Below are 20,334 nucleotides of genomic sequence, written 5' to 3'. Positions count from 1 at the left end.
TGAAATACTGATCACTTCAATAACTTTTGATTATAGCACAGTAAACTACAATCTGGAATCATTCCAGGGTTGAAAAAACAAAGAGCTTTTTCCCTCTCTACCTTTCTCTCCTTATGAATTGCATTTCAAGAGGACCTGACCTTTATTCCTGCCACCATGCTGTCATAGTCAATGAAAAGTACAAAGGAACAAATTCTCTTAAAATGTAGCAAACACAATTCTCTGCGGAGAGCATTTACTTATAACAATAGTGGTATCTCGGCAATTTGCACTTAAGTGACTTTCTTGGTAAAGCATATCCACTGCTCCTTACTCCAACTTTTTTTGTATTTGTATTTTTTTAAACAGTGTTATTGAGGTGTATTTTACATATCATAAAATCCACATTTTCAGGTACACAGTTCAGTGATTTTTAGTAACTTTACCAAGTGGTGTAACTATCACGATAAATCAGTTTAGAATATTTTCATTCCCCTAAATAAGGTCCCTCCAGGCATGTACAGTTAATCTCCTATACATATACAGTCCCCTCCTGGCTCCCCACCCCCTGACAATCACAACTCTACTTTCTGTTTCTATAAATTTGTCTTTTCTGGACATTTCATATAAATGGAAGCATACAACGTACAGTTTTTCTTGAGTCTTCACTCTGACTTTATAGAACAAAACTAGAAATTTTCCTTTGGCCTTTAAGAAAATCACACATTTAAGGAAATGCATAACCTTTCAAATAAAACATTACAATAAATATTGTTTAACATCTAAAAGACTAAAAATATTAATCCTCTTCTTTAAGTTCTAAAATTAAATTCTGAAAGTAATAATATAGTATCGTGCCAGTAACATGAAAAAATAATCATTTATCTATTTCACATGTTGAAATAGATAATAATATAGCTATCCTTGAAGCTTCAAATCATTTTAACATCTTCAACTTTACATACAGATCTTTTCCTTTTCCTTTTTTAGGATGGATGTGTAACTTTCCCTTCCAGGAAGATTTTTAAGTGGCCTGTTGACTAACCAAGTTAACACCTATAGTTTAGTTCTTGTGTAAATGACAAAACACATATTTTCCTCAATATTTTTAAAAGAAGCAAGATAAGATGATCATGTGTAGGTAGAGGGACTGGGATGTTCCAGCCTTGCCTAAGGGATGCATCTGTCCAACAACATCCTCATCTCTGCGCGTGCCTCTAACCCACCAAACTTGTGCACCGTAGTTACACGGCGGAGAAGGACGGGCCTTTACTCTTTTCAAGTCAGCATGTCAGATTAGGAGTCATGCCTTTCAGTCTACTGTGAGTTTTGGTAATGCCAACAGCTGGATGACAAAAAAGAATTCCTGACCATATTTTAGAAATTGCCGATGTCAGATTTAATGATATAAATGGATTAGCTAAATGCCTTTATTGAATGAAGGGAACCTCTCACTAAGGACTTGTGTCCTTGCCTGCGAATCCAGCATAAAACAGCTCCACTGAGCTCTAACAAAACCAAGAGATAGTTAGTTATTCCTAAGCTTTTCTCATGAAGCCATTTTAATTATGAGAGAAAGATTCCATGAAGACTAGAAAAATGATTGTTTATATGATTGCATCCTCCATGCCAATTTTAGACAATTACAGAAACACAGAAAAAAGTTATTCATATAAATAAATAATGTTCCAAGATAGAAGTCAGCCAGTAAGCAGTACATGGTACTGAGCTCCTCTTTGAATGCTCATTTTAAAATGTGTTATCCCTTCATGCTTTTATTTCTACTGCCACTATCTGGAGAGCAGAAAAACAGTGAACACTTGCTGATAAAAATTCACATTTCTATTACATCTCAAGAAGCAATGGGACTATGTTTAAGATTTGAAACTAAGAAGAAAAAAGATCAAAGTCAGCCAACCTGGGAAAAAACACCGAACAAGGTCTCAACTCTAATAATTCCAAGTTATCAAGAACACACTGTTAGCCAAAATCACTTCTCAGAGCCCTAGAAATCAAACCTGCTGTTGAAAAATCATAGGACACTTCATCATTCTGGACATTTCAATACCAAAGGTTCTTTCTTGGTTTTATCTTTGTTGTTAACTGATATGGTGGCTCCGCTGAAAATCAAACTGTTATGTATAAATGTGTTGCAATGATTTTATTAAGTGCAAAGAGAATGGCTTTATTTTTTGTTGTGTAAAGTAAATCAAACTTACCAGATCATAGGTCAAACAAGAATAGATTTTGCTGAATTGCTTTTTTTTTCTTTTAATAGGAGCAACTAAAAAAATAAATCAATACTATGAAAAGCTCAGATGAATGCTTCTTGACAATTCCTTGGAAAAGTGTTGGTAAGCCAAAGTAAATACTGTAGTTAGAGAACAAGGACATAGCAAAATACTTAATACAACAGTGCCAACCTCTGTGGTTAAGACTGGGGCAACCAATAAACTGTTAAAGAGAAAAATGGAAACTTCCCTAAGAAAAGATTTAGAGAAAGTTGAGTGTGTGTACCAAACACAGGCACACTTCTTTTTCTCTAGCTCAAATGTATGAACTAACCAAGAACTTGTTTTAGAAGGCAACCACAAATGAAAACATCTTCGTAAGTTCATTTTTGAAATAAAAATTGGCACAATACCTATTCTGCTACTTCAAAGACATATAAAGGATTTAAAAGTTATTTTTAGTTAAATTCATTTTAATGATCTCCATTTGTCTTTTGATAATTTGTCACACAATCTATTAAGAGGTATATAAAAATAAAAAAGTAAAAATCTCTGCACAGACTCTCCAGATTTATGGATAGAGACAAGAGACTGAATGAGCTTCTGCACAATGGTGGGTAGTAAGGTTTGACAGGGAGGTGTTGTCCTATCTAAATCTTTACGGTTGCCCAGCGGGAAGAAGTTAGTTCTTTAAGACCGTACTTTAAAAAAAAATTGGAAGGTACAGAAGAAATTTTAAAATACGAATATGCATTTGTTTTAACTGGAGTTATGCTAACCAGAGGGACAAACAGAGGCCAGAGCAATGTTAGCTGTGCCTTCTCTCCTTAATCTCACTTCTTGATTTGTGTCTCAGAAACACACAGGAATTTATAAAATGCAAGTCTGTTTCTATCGTTTTCCTGCTTATATTCCTGTAATCACCCTCTGCCACTTCTAAGAGAAAAATCCAAGCTCCTTAATATGGGGTATAGTTGCTCACGCTCTGACCTATTCATCTTCATCTCTTACCCCACCTTTGGCCCCTCTGCCAGTCTCAGTTCCAAAATCCAGATGTCCCGTCTCCCCGCCGCACTCACAGCTCTCCTGCAAGCTGTCCTCACTGCCCTCCGTGTCCTTGTACCTGCACTTTTTTCTTCCAGAAGCACCCTTCTCTTGGTTTCCCTGCCCAGTACCTCCATGAATCCCACTAGCCTCAGTTCAAAAATCACCCTCTTTCTGAAACTTCTGAACTCCAGGTCCCCGCCCTGGTCTGTGCCCTTCCTCTGCTCTCACACGGCAACCTGCAGACGGTTTCCGAAGCGCCTTAAGAGAGGCACTCGAATCTTAGGTGTGACTTTATCACCAGCCCATTTCACAGTGCCTGGTACGTAACAGGCACTTAGCGAATGTCTATTTAATGATAATTATGGAATTTTTACTCACTTATCCTCTGTCTCCCCAAGTGCAAGGCATATGTCTCTCGTTCTCTGAATTCCCAGCACCCAGCAAGTAAATGCCACACAACTAGATCTCAGTGAAAATTTATAACTGTTGAAGGAACCAACACTGTACCAGACTCCAAGCTCTCCTCTTCCAATCAAGCCTGCATGCTGATGGAAGATTCCTTTTCCAACATACCAACTTACCATGGCTCCCATCACCTAACCCTACCCAGCTGGAACTTTCCCTGGTTTCCTATTACCTGTAGCAGGAAGCTAAGCTTCCCTACCTCAGTTCTTTTGCATAGAAATGCTCTTGCCTTGATATTCGCACGCTCTCTTCTCTCCCGCCTTCTTGTCAATTCAGGCTTCTCCTGCCTAAGCAAACTAAAATGGTCTTTGGGTCAGTCTATTACATTGACCTACTTGTTTCTTAACTCCCCCACTTATTAATGAGCTGAAATGGTCTTCACGGGCTTTTTTTTTTTTTTCCCCTGTGTGTCTCCCTCACTGGAACATAAGGTCCATGAACTCCAGGGTCTGGTTGGCTTTGTTCACTGCTGCATTCTCTGTCCTAAAGCACTTCCTGGAAGCAGAGGTCAAGTGCTGAACATCTGTTCAGTGAGGGGCAAGACTGAACAAGAAATAACTGCAGGCTGGCATTCGAGGTCCTCAATGGCTTGGCCTCAACCCACCTTCCCAGCCTTTTTCCCCACTGATTGCTCACATGACTTCTGTTTGGTGTGTCCCCAATACACTGTACCTACTCTTGCCTCCTAACTGGGCCCATCTACAAGAGCCTTGACTTCTTTTTCTTCATATTTAAGTTATCTTCATTTTAAAAATCCAGCTCGAACTCCATATTTTCTATAAGGAAATCCAAAGTGGCAAGCTCTTTAACTGTTTTATTTATACAATGTCTTAAAAATCTTTCCATTCTTTCGAGCTGCTTTATACTTGTAATGACATTTTTTAAATTATAGAAATAGGTTGTCAGTTACAATAAAAGATGAAAAACCTTTAAAAGGAAAAATTCTATATGTGAGGAGTAAATAAGATTCAGACCCCACTTTACCTATTTTAAGAAAATTGTATGCCTTCTTCCTCAAGTATACCAAAGAAGTTTGCTTTCAGGTTTAACGTGCAACCTAAAGGTTAAAGGGCAACATTCAAAATTTGTGAGTGAGAGTTGGTTCTAGTAACAACTGTGATGTCCACTTTAATTGCAAATAATATTGACCACTGAACATACTATGAAAAGGCATCTAAAAAATAACTCTACCAACTTTTAATGTGAGCCTAGCACAGTCCGACTGACTAAATAATTTGTTTTAATCCATAAAATAAAATATAACAAACCAGGAATGCTTGTGTGATAAGAATGCTTCTGTGATAAGAATTACTAGTCAGAAATTTTTCAAAAGTTACAGTAAGTTTTAAATAGTTTTACTGACCTGTATCCCAATGACCCCGGTGGTGGATACGTGCAAACATACCTGCATATGCGGGCCTGTATATCAGCACAGATAATGCAATACATGATGTGTAAACAAAGGAAACATGCTAACCTGGATAGCAAGTTGGCAGCATTAGCATCCTCTGCTGAATTCATGTCATCCCAGCAGGAATTTCTCTGACTTAGCTGCAGGCTGACCAGAGAAACGCCATCAGACAACTCTGGTTGCGGTACCCTGTGGGCCTGAATAGATCCCTCACTCCTAGATTTGGGGATCTAAAAAATAAAATAAAAAAGAGAAGAATTTTAAGAAGTCTTTCTAATTAAGTTATTGAAGATAATTTATTTGAATTTATTAATAATCTAATGTATTAATCACACTCCAGAAAAATATCAACTGAGGTATAAAATTGAAAATGCATATAAAAATTCTTATATAGCAAAGGGCACAGTGAAGGGGAGATACCAATATTTCTGAGGGGAACTTTCAAACCATTATGGCCCATACCCCTCTCCTGGATTCTCATACAAATCTTCCCCAGGCCTAACCTCTCCTTAGAATAATTATTCTATGTAATGAGAGATTATGAGAGTATATCAGACTGCAACCTAGAAGGAGAGAAGAAATAGTCAGAAAGAGGCAGAAAAAAAAAAAAAGGCTGAGAACCACTGAACTAGAGAATGCCAATGTGAGAAAGGTGTCCGGAAATATTTACTATCAACAAGCAAAATACACACCAGTTGGCAAGTTTCTATTGTAATCCTCTGTTGTAGGGCAGCGTATGGTGTAATAAATTTTGAATTAAGGAAATAAATAGGAAAAACACAACTTTTTAACTTTTCTTCTATCTCTGGAATCATGGGCAGCCCAAGTACCAAATGAACACTGGGTGTACTGACTTTTCATATCTGAGGTCTCTCTGACCTCAGAAATACCTTCATGCTCTCTTATTTTAGGTCAGAAAAAATGAGAATACAACCAATATTCTTTTCCTAAAAATGTGTAAAAATCATGTCAGAATTTCAGGAAAGTTTCAAACCCTTGGATCAAAAGTATTCATTACACTGGAAGCTTTTTCTCATCTCTAGGACTTTTCTCTTGCTTGTCCTTTCATCTACAATGTCATGTGTTGATCACTGGCCAGTCACCAACCAAACCAAATCCTAAACTCCTTTGAGGTTGAAATAAGAATCCACTGCCCACAGAGCTTCACTAACTACCCTCAGGTCTAAATAACCTTTCCCAACTCTGAATTCCTATAACTCACCACCACACAATCTACACTTGATTGCATGTCATCTGATACTGTAATCTTAGTTATCTCAAGTTTCTAGGTCACGTGGCCTCAACCAGATCGCTCCTCCTACCTCGCCCTTCTTTTCTTCTTCTTTCACAGAGATGTGACTACACATTCTAAGAAGTCTAGCAAAGTTTTGAACCCATTAATAAATACTTATTGTCAGACAAACACTCTTCAACTACAAGATATTCCCAAGACACTGATTGACCAAGAGGCTAGGATAATGGACAATTAAAAAGAGTAACACAGACAATTATGGACATAAATATTTAATAAATTCATACCACTATGAGGATTACATGAAACTAATTTAGCAAAGTTACATTTAACACAAAATAAACACTAAATAAAAGCTAGCTTTTATTAATATTGTTGTTATGTAAAATTTGCCCAGATCTGATGACTGCCAATTAATTGTTCAGTTGCATTTCTCTGTAGAGCATTCATAAGCTCATGAAAATCAAAGGGAAAATTTTTTTAAATTATGAAATAACTATAGCTCATAGCTATATTTGCCAAGAATACTTCTAAAAGAAATACTCAGATAAACAGCAACACAACATGAAAATGTAAGCATATGTTATTACATATTTCATAAAGGGGCTCCTTTTGCATGTGATTTTTCATAAAAATAGACATGAAAAATCAATAAAACCCACTGAAAAAGCAGTACGATTTCCAATTAGTTAGCTAAAAAACCCCTCACATCTACACTTATATTTGTTTTAATATTGAGAGAAAACTAAGAACAGTTGTTTGGCAATATTTCATGGTGTTAAAATAATGACATGACATTTTAGGTTCAGTGATAATTTGGATTCTAAATTTGATTCAACAATTTATGTAAAAAAATATTCTAAGGTAAAAAAGGTAATATGCAGCTTATTCCATCTTGCCAGTTTATATTAAAATAGACTCCATAACGCCATAATAGAATTCACATACCAGCAACTACATTTATCAGCTACATTTATCTAAGTGTATTTCCCAATGATTTAATTTCTATAGAAATAACAGACATGATTGTCATTAACCATTAACTTCAAAATATAAACTCATTATTTATACCAAAGGAGTGCAAAGAACTGAGCTTGAGCACAGAACATGAAAACACTGCATGAAGTTTATGAGAACAAAATTGTTAGAAAAGAAGTGGCTCAATAAGTCTAAGATGACTAGAACTATGGAATATACACACATTTTTAAAAGGAATGCACAATTTTTAAAGGTGATTAATGATATCTTCTTGAAGATGTACCTTGAAGACTATACATTTTCACTATAGAGATGCTGACTACAGGAAAAATTAATAAAGTGATAACATTTTAAAACCTGCCGTTTTACTGAGGTAATTAATTTTAGTACAAATGTATTAACTTTGAGAAAAAGGAAGAGATCACTTTCTTTACTTAAGCTGGAATTGAGCTTTTTAGGAACAGAGTTTAAGCCTTGGCGTTATAATGTTGGTAGAGGAGTGGTTTTATATCTGTGCTTCCAGGTGTCTATTTTGCATTGCATACAGTTCAGTGGTGGACTTTGAGATGGTGTTCAAGGCCCCTTTCATCACAGAACTCTCTGAGGAATATGACAACAGTTGGCCAAAGCCAAGGGCACCAAGAGACATGTTATGACACTGTGGCCTTAGAGCAGGGGTTCTCACCTAGAGCCAGTTTTGTCTAGAGACATTTTTGGTTGCCATGAACAGGGGTGAGGGTATGTCATATTAGAATCTAGTGGGTAGAGGCCAGAGATGTGACTACACATTCTATAATGCATAGGACAGCCTGCCATGAGAGACAGTTATCTGGTCTAACTGTCAGTACAGCTGACGCTGAGAAACCTTGCTTTAAAGGGAATGGGGAGAAGGAATCTGTACGGAGGCAGCTCCTCTCTCCATACACACTTTTCTCCTGGTTGCATCCTCCCTTTTTGTCATTGGCATGTAAACATATAACAGGCCAACATCAGCTCTGAGTTTAGCAGGAATGGGCCAAGAAGGCCCAGCAGGCCTGCCTTGTCTACACAAGAGTTGCTAGTGACTCCATGAGGTTCAGCCAAGCTCTGTGGGGTAAGAATTTACTGTAATAAAAATAAAAACCTTACTGTAACAAATGGAGCAAATGTCCTTAGAGAGACCCACCTGCAGCCTCATAACGTGTGGCTATGGTAGGAAGACGGCCAAGGGTTTGGGATACTGACTGGGGTAGGCAGCTTCCTCTTTCTACTGGAGATATGCAGGAGTTCACACCACACTTTGCTCCTTTATTTTAGTGATCTTCATGATAACTTTTGGACTTGAAGGTGAAAACTATAAAAGCCCCCCAACCATCTGTGAAAAGCATTTTGCTAAGAATTCTGCCATTGGCTGTTTGAGATAAGGATCTGTGAACATGCTGTGTGATTTGTTTGAGATAAGGATCTGTGAACATGCTGTGTGATTTATGTGTACAACTCAAATACTAGCAATCCTAGGAATCTTAAAGCACATTCCATGCATGTATTTGCAGGTATGGAAGAGTCTAAGAAGTAACCTGAGATACTTCAGTATTTGAGATGCCAGAGGAAGAGAAACAAAAGAATAATCTTTGAAAATGTAAAGTTAGGAAATATTCTCTTGGATGCTGTGGCTGTTACTGTTATGAACAAACATTTAGTGAGTGAGCATCTTCTCGGTGCTAGCACGGTTCCCAGAGATTTACATAAATTAACCCATTTAATTCTTACGACAACCTGAAGAGGCAGGGACTACTATTATTAGCATTTCACAGCTGAGGAAACTGAGGCATAGTTCGAGTTGTCTGTCCAGTGAGGAAGTGGCAGAGACACAGTTACACCCCAGGGAGCCAGGCCACAGCACCTGTGATTACCACTACTCTATAGTTGGTCATATGTTAAACGTTAGAATTGCAAGAAGAAAAGGCAGTTTGGGATAAAAGTCACATTATATCCCATAATGCAACCCATTTTCTTCTTTTTTGGGGGGACATTAGTAATTAAAACTTTCTTTAAATTTATCTCTCTGGCATCCACTGAACCATTCTAGCAATATAATTTTAGGGGGAAGAAATTGAGTATGAGGAAACTATATGGGAAATGTGTTCATTGTATTTTTATTTATAATAGGCCCCAAATGTAACTATTTTAAATAGCTAAATTACTATAAGGTAATTATGGCACATGTATATGACGAAAGAATATTCAGCCATTAAAATATCTACAAAGTTTTTAACAGGAGTGTGAAATAATTTTATGATATATAATATAGAATGAGCTCAGTTAGCAAATATAAATGTACAGACATAGTTAGACACACACACACACACATATATATATGCATATATCTCCAATAATGCTTGGAACATCACCATACTTGAAATATATGTGAAACAAACTCATGGTTACCAAAGGGGAAAGGTAGGGATAAATTAGGACTTCGGGGTTAACGTACACACACTACTATACATAAAATAGATAACCAAAAAAGACCTACTGTATGAAACAGGGAACTCAATATTTTGTAATAACCTATAAGGGAAAAGAACCTGAAAAAGAATATATATACATTATATATATGTTTATATCTGAATCACTTTGCTGTACACCTGAAACTAACACAACATCGTAAATCAACTGTACTTCAATTTAAAAAATTAAAAATAAATCAGAAATAAAACATACATGAATAAATTTCAAAGGCCAAAAATAAAATTCTGCCACAGTCAACACTATAAAGGTTTTAACAAGGTCTCATCTTTAAAAAATGAACAAAGAATCCAGCACTTGAAAAACATGCTTATGATACCAGACTCTGATTTACCCTGATACAATGATCTGACTAAAAAAAAAAGACGTAAGAAAATAAGACATAAAGAAAATAACGTGTGCCTTAATATTTGTCCATATAAATCTGTCACTGCGAGGGCACAACAGTGTCCTCTGTCCCATGGGCAAGTGTTGGGTAGGAGCTGTGTGCCCTGCAGGACTGAAATAGAGGAATGGCAGGTGAGTCAGAAGCAGGAGGGACTCAGTTTCCTGGACGGGGACCAATCCCTCTGAAATTCGTAGCTCCCTTTCCTTTGTGTAGGTGAATGTTTCCTGATTATTATAAGATTCTTCCTAGAAAAGTGTTGTGCATGTGAATATTTCCTGATTATTATAAGTTTCTTCCTGGAAAAGTGATGTGCATGTGAATCAACTGCAGGAAAATTTATAACAGTAATTTAGCATATTATTAGGAAATAGTATTGTTAATACATAATTTTTAAAAGTTTAAGCAAAACAAACTTTAATGTTTTGGTCTTAGGAGTCACGCTAACCACTGGCCAGGTGCTGTGCTTGCATTTTGAAATGACAAAAACTGTAAGTCTGTTCTTTTCATCATCAGGTACTTTGGGAGAAGATTAGAACAGGGCAGAAAATTATATTCAAGGCTCAATGATGAAGGAAAATTGTGATAGCAGGATGAAAGCAGAAAAGTTAATTTTTAACATTTAGACTTTCTAAATAAAGTTCACTAGACCTCCTCAATATCCTTGACCTTTTCTGTCTTCCATTTGTCATTTGTATGGAAGAGGACAAAGTCTCTTGCTTTTTCTTCATGCTCATTAAACTCAGCATCTTCATAAAAAGAAATGGTGAGATAACTAAGTACCAGAAAACAGATGTTAAGCTCTGATTTTTTTTTTTAAAGAAGACAGGCATTTCTAGCTTAAAAAATTAGAAAAAAAACCTCTCTAAATTAGAAAAAAATTGAAATAAGAAAAATTTTAAAAAGGCCTTTGTTTTTGCTCAAAAATCTTTAAATTTTTTTTTTTTTTTTTTTGGTACGCGGGCCTCTCCCGTTGCAGAGCACAGGCTCCAGACGCGCAGGCTCAGCGGCCATGGCTCATGGGCCCAGCCACTCCGCGGCATGTGGGATCTTCCCGGACCGGGGCACGAACCTGTGTTCCCTGCATTGGCAGGTGGACTCTCAACCACTGCTCCACCAGGGAAGCTCTCAAAATCTTTAAATTTTGCTTTTCAAAAGCGAGGCTTGTTTACTAAATGATAGCAATCAATTCTCCTCATAAATAACTTGGTCAATCTATTATGTGCCAGCTACAGTGCTAGCTAATTAATGTCCCAGTGGTTTTTTTTTTTTTTTTGAGCAAGTTCTTAACATGCTTTAGGAAATTAGTTATAACTAATTAAAATCTCATCTTGATCTAAATTTTAGAGTGGATCTGTACTTAGCATCATTTTAACTAAGTTTGTTAGAAAAATTACTCACAGGTGAAAAGACAAAAATTTCACAACAACAAAAAAAGTTTATCTTGAAATATAATAGATCAGATTAATTATGGTTCCACAGCGTGGCTCAAGCAAGGAACAAACCTCTTAGCATTTGACTTTCCTCAACTCTTTTCTTCTCACCGCCTCACTCCTCTGCAAAAGCTAAATGCCATCACAGCAGAAATTTTTGTCTGTTTTGTTAACTGCTGTAGCCCTGCCTCCTAGAGCTGTACCTAGCAAAATAGTAGGGGACCTTTAAATGTTCCTATAATGAATAAATGAACAAATGAATAACCGAACAAACTGATAGTATCTACCTTCCTTTCAGAAATACTGACGCCATGAAGCACATTAATTCCATTGTGTAAGCATTATTCTTATTCTAAAAGTTTCGTCTATATTCAGTTTCAAAATCTCTAAGTCAGTTTAAAAAAATAGCTATGGTACAGACATGGGAAGAATCTGAATTTACAGAGCATAGGGATTATTAACGCAAGATCAGGGGCTGGAACCTGTCAATACATTTACTTGGACTAAGCGGCCCCATGGTAGAGCCATCTGTCCTGGGACTTAGGCTCAAGTAAGTCTCACCTTTTAGAAGCTGCTCATAGATAAATCTGTACATGGCAGTAAGGTGAGGCCTCTTATTAACATCAACACAGTTCCATCTGCTATTTTACGAAGTCACTTGTTCAAGTTCCTGACTTCAGGTCTTTCATCAGAAAACAATTCAGGCCAAAAGTAACTGTGTAAACTGAGCAGTTTAGAAATTAAATATAAGATTTCTACAGATTTTCATTCTATTAATAATATAAAAATTTGCTTTGAAAATTTTGATCATTTATCTCTGATGATCAAAACCAATGATCAATCAATGGGAATGTTTGCCATCCAATCCCAAATGCAATCCTTTGGCCTCAAAAGTTCTTGCTAACTTAAGAGGACAGGATTACACAGGGTGATGGGGCCTTAAAACAAGATGTTCTCTGGAAGCCTGTTCCAAAGGGACACTACTGACACTAGCTGGAATGCCGTGAAGCAGTGCTTCTTACCCAGGGGTGCACACTGGAACATCCTTTGGAGATTTAAAATTCATCCCATCACCTCACTTCCCATTCCCAGGGAATATATCTGAGTTGCATCCTGGGCAGGTGAATTTTTAAAAAATCCTTAGAATAATGTGTGCTGCTGATTCAGAGTTTAAAAATTTGTCAAGTAAATAATTTCTCTTTGAGGTTTTTAAAAATTAGTGTTAAGGTGAAAAAATAAATTTAACATTAAATAACTGAATTGCTTGATCACAGCTGGTCATGGTTATGCAAGAAAAATTAGGTGGAAAATTCAGAAATTAAATGATTATTTTAGAACCACTCAGTTTTAGAGTTGACGAGAGGTCTACTCCAATCCCTTCAGCTCAGAAATGAAATCCAGGGGCCCAGAGAACTGACATGATTTGTCCAGAGTTGTACACAGAGTGGGAAACTTGGCTATTAAAATCCCCTTCTCCTGACCAAAGTGAAGGTGAGAAGTAAAGTAATAAACTGTAAAATCCAGGGCAAGCTAACAATGAATGGTAGTGCAGGGCAGCAACACACCTCCTGTGGCCTGAAAGGAAAGCAGATGGCAACACCTAGGCTGGGAGGCCTGCACTGCGGCCGCGGGGAGCTGTAAGCTGAAGCGTCCTGGGTCTGTGGTGACCTCGTAGAGCCTCATTACCAGTCCTGGCCTGACTTACAGGTTTTGTTCATTTGAAGGAAATATATTTCTATCTTGTTTAAGCCAATGTTGTTTGAGGTTTATTTATATGCAAGAACACCTAATCCAAATTCATGTAAGATTTTGCTCAAATGCTGTCTTATCAGTGAAGCCTTCTCTGTCACTACAGAATAAATAGCAAAATTCTCCCTTATGCCCCACTCCCCATTTGCTTGACCCTGTTTTATTTATTTCCATTGCACCCAACACCATCAAACATACTGTATATCTACTTATGTGTATTTATTTGTTGTCTTTTCCCCCTAACCAGATGTAAGTTACATGAGGGCAGGAACTTTGGTTTGTGTTGCAAACACTGTGGGATGGAGGGAAGGTGAAGGAAGGGCATGCCTCACTCTTAAAGGGAAATCCAACTGCTTACTTCTGTTGGTCAAAATTTAGTCGCATGGTGACACACAGCTGCCAGGGAAGTTAGGGAAAGTGGGATCTTGTCCACAGTGGAAGGCTTCTCTGGGAGAGGAGCAAACACAGCACATCTCCTGTGACTGGAAAGGAGAGAACACGGTGCAGGGGCAGATACTGGATGAATGTGAGGACAGGTGGACAGTCTCTCTGGATGTTCTTAGTCAAACGGAAACCATGTCATGAAGGTTGCAAAGGGGGATGTTGGAGGTTAAGGACCAAGGAAATGGTATGAAACAGAGTTTAACAGAGAGGAAAGAGTGAAAAAACTGGGGAGAGCAGTAGGACTGCCAGCAAAATGAGGGACCATTTGAGGATGGTAGTCACACATTTAAAGTGAGACATCAAGACCAAAGTTAGCAGATGGAAGGAAATAAGAAGGATCAGGGTAGAATTAAACCAGAGACTAAAAAGATAACTGCAAAGATCAATGAAACTAAGAGGTAGATTTTGGAAAAGATAAGCAAAACAGACACACTTTTAGCTAGACTCACAAAGAAAAAAAGAGAGAGGATTCAAATAAACAGAAGTGAAAGAGGACATGTTACAACCGATACCACAGAAATACAAATGGTCATAAGAGACTACCAGGAAAAATCATATGCCAACAAATTGGACAACCTAGAAGAAATAGGTAAATTCCTAGAAACATACAATCTACCAAGATTGAATCATGAAGAAACAGAAAGTCTGAAGAGACCAGTTACTAGTAAAGAGACTGTTCAGAGGATTTTGATTACTGATTCAAACAAAAGTCCAGGACCAGATGGTTTCACTGGTGAATTCTACTAAACATTTAAAGAATTAATACCAAACCTTCTCAAACTCTTACAAAGAATAAAAGAGGAGCCAACACTTCCAAGTTCATTTTACAAGGATAGCAAACCCTGATACCAAAATCAGACAAGAACACTACAAGAAAAGAAAATTACAGGCCAATATCCTTAATGAACATACATGTAAAAATTCTCAACAAAGTATTAGCAACAATACATTAAATTCAACAATACATTAAAAGGATCATACACCATGATCAAATGGGATTTATTCCATGGATGCAGTGATGGTTCAACATCAGCAAATCAATCAATGTGATACACTATATTAACAAAATGAAGGACAAAAATCATATAAAATTCTCAATAAAGAAAAAACATTTGTCAAAAATTCAACATATATTCATGACAAAAACTCTCAACAAAATGGGTATAGACAGAATGCACTTCAACATAATAAAGACTATATATGACAAGCCCACAGCTAACACCATGTTCAACAGTGAAAAGCTGAAAGTTTTTCCTCTGAGATCAGGAATAAGACAGTGATGCCCACTCTTGTGACTTTTATTCAACACAGGGCTGGAAGTCCTAGCCAGAGCAATTAGACAAGAAAAAAAGTTAAAAGTATCCAAATCAGAAAGGAAGAGTAAAATTGTCTCTGTTTGCAAATGACATGATCTTGTGTATAGAAAACCCCGAAGACACCACCAAAAAAACTACTAGAATAAATGGATTCAGTAAAGTTGCAGGGTACATAATCAATATACAAAAATCTGTTGTGTTTCTATAACTAATAATAGACTATCAGAGAAATTAAGAAAACAATTCAATTTATAACTTCATCAAAAGAATAAAGTATCTAGGAATAAATTTAACCAAGGAAGTGAAAGATCTGTACACTGGAAATTATAAGACAGTAATGAAAGGAACTGAAGAAGAAACAAATAAATGGAAAGATATTTCTTGCTCATGGATAGGAAGAATTAATACTGTTAAAATTTCCATACTACCCAAAGCAATCTATAGATTCAATGTAATTATTATCAAAATTTCACTGGCATTTCCCACAGAAATAGAACAAATAGTCCTAAAATATTTATGAAAACACAAAAGACTCCAAAATAGCCAAAGCAATCTTGAGAAAGAAGAACAAAGCTGGAGGCACCACATTTCCTGATCTCAAACTACATTACAAAACTGTAGTAAACAAAACAGTATGGTATTGGCATAAAAACAGACTCAGAGATCAATGGAACAGAATAGAGAGCTCAGAAGTAAACCCATGCATATCTAGTCAATTAACTTACAACAAAGGAGACAAGAATATAAAATGGGAAAAGAAAAATATCTTCAATAAGTGGTGTTGGGAAAACCAAACAGCCACATGGAAAAGAAAGAAACTGGACCACTACCTTACACCATACACAAAAATGAATTCAAAACAGATCAAAGAGTTGAATGTAAGACCTGAAACCATAAAACTCCCAGAAGAAAACACCTTAAGGTGTTAAGCACCTTAACATCAGTCTTGAAAATGGTTTTTGGATTTGACATCAAGAGCAAAGGCAACAAAAGCAAAAATAGACAACTAGGACTATATCAAGCTAAAAAGCTTCTGAACAGCACAGGAAACCAACAAAATAAAAAAGTAACCTACTGAATAGGAAAAATATTTGCAAATCATGTATCTGATAAAGCATTAATATCCAAAATATATAAAGAACTCAACAGAAAAAAAGTCCAAATAGAAAATGGGCAGAGGATCTGCATTTTTTCAAAGATGGTCAACAGGTACATGAAAAGGTGTTCAACATGAATAACCATCAGGGAAATACAAATCAAAATCACAACTGAGATATCACCTCACATCTGTTAGAATGGCTATCATCAAAAAACAAGAAATAAGTGTTGCCAAGGATTTGGAGAAAAGGGAACCCTTGTGCACTGTTGGTGGGAATGTAAATTGGTGCAACCACTATGGAAAACAGTATGGAGGTTCCTCAAAAAATTAAAAATAGAATTACTATATGATCCAGCAATTCCACTGCTGAGTACTTATCCAAGGAGAATGAAATCACTATCTCAAAAAGATATCTGCAAACCCATGTTCATTGTAGCATTATTTACAATAGTTAAGACATGGAAACAATCTAAGTGTCCAAAGACAAATAAATGCAGAAATAAAATGTGATACACACACACACACACACACACACACACACACACACACACACACACTGAAAGCTATTCAGCCACAGAAAAGGAAATCCTGCCATTTGCACCAACATGGATGGACCTTGAGAGCATTATGCTAAGTGAAATCGATCAGACAGAGAAAGACAAATACTGTATGATCTCATTTACATGTGGAATCTAAAAAAAAAAGTGAACCCACAGATATAGAGAACAGACTGGTGGTTGTCAGAGGCAGGGGTAGGAGGTGGGTGAAGTAGGTAAAATTGATGGAGGTGGTCGAAAGATACAAACTTCCAGGTATACCATAAGTAAGTCCTGAGGATGTAACGTACAACATGGTGACAGTTGTTAATAATACTGTGTTGTATGTTTGAATGTTGCTAAAAAGTAGATTTAAAAAGTTTTCATCATAAGAAATTAAAAAAAAATTGTAACTGATGATTGGATGTTAATTAAACTTATTGTGGTAATCATCTCACAACATATACAGATGACCCCTGAATAATGCAGAGGTTAAGGATGCTAATGAAAATTCGAGTTTAACTTTACTGTGGGCCCTCCATATCTGTGGTTCTACATTAGCGATTTGATCCATGTAGTACTGTAGTATGTATTTACTGAAAAAAATCTACGTATAAGTGAACCTGAGTAGTTCAAACTTGTGCTGATCAAGTGTCAAACTGCATACCTCTCAAATCATTGTGTTGTACACCTAAAACTAATAACAGTGTTATATGTCAACTATATTTCAACAAAAAACTAAAGTGAGGTATCAGTGTAGTGTTGTGGGTTTCTCCAGCTCCATTCAGCTGCTGGGGTAGGCAAGGAGTAAGTAGCATGTTGGTTTTAGACAGGGTTAAGATTTTAAGGTAGCAGATATTAGCTTCTTTATTCCTGTGTTGTAAAGGTTTGTTTACCTGCCGTCAGCCTCATTAGCTTGAGTGATGCCCGAGTATATGTCTTTCTCATTGTTGTCTCCCCTGCCTATAACTCTTTGACATATAAGAGGTGATTAATAAATGTTTAATATAATATTTCCTTTTTGAAAACATATTTAGGAATTACTTTGTTGGTTATGCTCCTTCCCCAAAATATAGCCGATGAATCAAGAGAGATGGTTTACTTATAAATTATATAAGACTACAGTCAGTTTTTCCCTACCAGTTCTTTATATTTAAATGGAAAAAAATAATATTTTCAGAAAGTAGTTATATTCCCTTTTCTGAGAACTAATCAAATGAGTTCAGCAAAGTGTTTATCAAACATGAAAACATCCTTTGATAATGTCATGGGTGAGTTTTAAAAAATATTATCTTAATCTTCTAAGCACAAATATGGGGCGGGGGGAGTGTAACGCAGCCTGGGTTTCTCCAAAAGACGAGAGTTAACTCCTCAGGGAAAGATAAGTATTGGGTTGGCCAAAAAGTTCATTTGGGTTTTCCATAGGATGTTATGGAAAAACACGAACGAACTTTTTGGCCAACCCAATATTTGCAGGATTCCTCGTTGTAAGATTTCTCATACTGTCCAGAAATAGTTGAGCTTCTTCCTCTGGAAAACTTCTAGTACCATTCTTTCTTCCATGTCTGTGAACAGTAACCACCACTATTATCTAGTGATCTGTCTGTGTTTCTAAGATAAATCCGTAGGTAAAGGTACATTTTTCAGGGGAAGGAAAAGCACCTCCCACATCAAAACGGGGAACTAAGATCCCACATGCTACACAGTGTGGCCAAAAACAAAAAACAAAACAAACCGAAACAAAAACAGTGAAGAAATACTGCATTTAAGGCTCTTTCTGAAGGCGCTGTTTTGGTGAGCAGGGCAGCACATTTCAGTCTGCATCTGTTTGTCAGTGTGTGTTGTGACCATGACTGCCAAAAAATGATTAAAGGGATAAAAAAAATGCTATTTGTAGTCCAAGTTTTCTTTTAACATAGTTCTTACCATAAACAAGGAAAGCTGATGGAATGTTTTGCACCCCTTTTGCCAAACTCTGAAACTAACAAACCCTCGTCCACAAAACCACCTGGGAATTACAAGATCTAGAGTCAGTGGGGGTGTCTTTCATTTTGGAGGAAGTCTCCATTAGGGCACTGCTCAATGTAACAAACAATGAGGCGTTACTAGGTTGTTTGGTTTTGGTACAATACCCATTCTCAATAGAGTAAAAGCCATTTTCGGGCTTCCCTGGTGGCTCAGTGGTTAAGAATCCACCTGCCAATGCAGGGGACACGGGTTCCAGCCCTGATCAAGGAAGATCCCACATGCCGTGGAGCAACTAAGCCCGTGCACCACAACTACTGAGCCTGCGCTCTAGAGCCCGCAAGCCACAACTACTGAGCCCATGTGCTACAACTACTGAAGCCCACGCCTACAGCCCGTGCTCCACAACAAGAGAAGCCCACACACCGCAATGAAGAGTAGCCCCCGCTCACCATAACTAGAGAAAGCCTGCATGCAGCAACGAAGACCCAACGCAGTCAAAAATAAAGAAATTAATTAAAAAAAATAGAGTAAAAGCCATTTTCATTGTCATAAATATAAGTGAGTATTTTATAACATACTCACTTCTGGGGAAGAAACTGAATTTGAACTCTACGTATTTCTTTCTATTGCTGGCTGCACGATTTTGGGCAAGCCTTCTAACTTCTCTAAAGCTGCACTGTCTAATCTGTATAATTAAAAACCTACACCTCATAAGACGTGATGGAAATTAAATGAGATAATTCATGTTCCATTAGCGCCGGGAATAGAATAAGGATATAATAAATGATAGAAATGAGAGCTATTAATTTTAACAATTAACAAACATAATAAAGGACTGCAGAAGTTGGGACAACATGTCATTATTACCAAATTAACCTAGTGATTTAATCTTAGACAGCATTCTTCAAATTTGACAACAATGTAATTCAATGAACATTTATTGAACAATTATGACATGCTGGGCCTCAGGCTAAGTCCTGGCATCATTAGTGATGCAGGCTGCCGTCTTAAAGAAGTGGAGAGTCTAGTAAGGAGACAGACCCACAGACTCCTACCTCCTGCAGCAACTGTTGGGTGTTTACTGAACAGTAGGCATAATATTTAAGCACTGCATGTATATTTTCTCATTTTCAATTAAAAACAACCCTATGAAATAGGTACTATGATTCTCATTTTATCAATGTGAGAACAGAGACACAGAGAACTTAAACTAGCCCAAGATCACCTAGCTGGTAAGTGACGAATCTAGGATTTGAATTTCTGGCAATCTCACGAAGCAGCCAGCAGTTTTAACTTTATGCCACCTTGCCTCTTATATTTTAAAAAACATTCAATAGCAACAGACATTTACTGAGCATTCACCACCTAAAAGGCATGAGGGAGAATAAATTGGACCTGATTTCTGCACCGTGGCGCATGCGATACAGTAGGGAAGACAAATGTTCATCACCTAACTACATAAATATATACATACGAACTGTGATAAATGCTAGAAAAAACTGTAAGTGTTAGGTAAAGAATGTATCACATATG

The 20,334-nt window shown here is 36.9% G+C and overlaps 1 protein-coding gene across 2 annotated transcripts in view; it reads right to left on the bottom strand.

Annotated features, from left to right (window-relative positions):
• FAM13A (family with sequence similarity 13 member A) overlaps positions 1–20,334 on the bottom strand; it is a 329,977-nt gene that overhangs the window by 128,925 nt on the left and 180,718 nt on the right. For both annotated transcript variants that reach the window (XM_082611404.1, XM_082611405.1), the window contains one exon: positions 5,200–5,363. In XM_082611404.1, coding sequence (XP_082467530.1) covers positions 5,200–5,363 — 164 coding nt within the window. The remainder of the gene's footprint in view (positions 1–5,199; positions 5,364–20,334) is intronic.

Source organism: Mesoplodon mirus, assembly GCF_964341445.2.
Source record: "Mesoplodon mirus genome assembly, chromosome: 2".
NCBI classification, from domain to species: domain Eukaryota; kingdom Metazoa; phylum Chordata; class Mammalia; order Artiodactyla; family Ziphiidae; genus Mesoplodon; species Mesoplodon mirus.
Note: the sequence above shows the minus strand (reverse complement) of the source record. Positions and strands in the feature narration are given on the sequence as shown.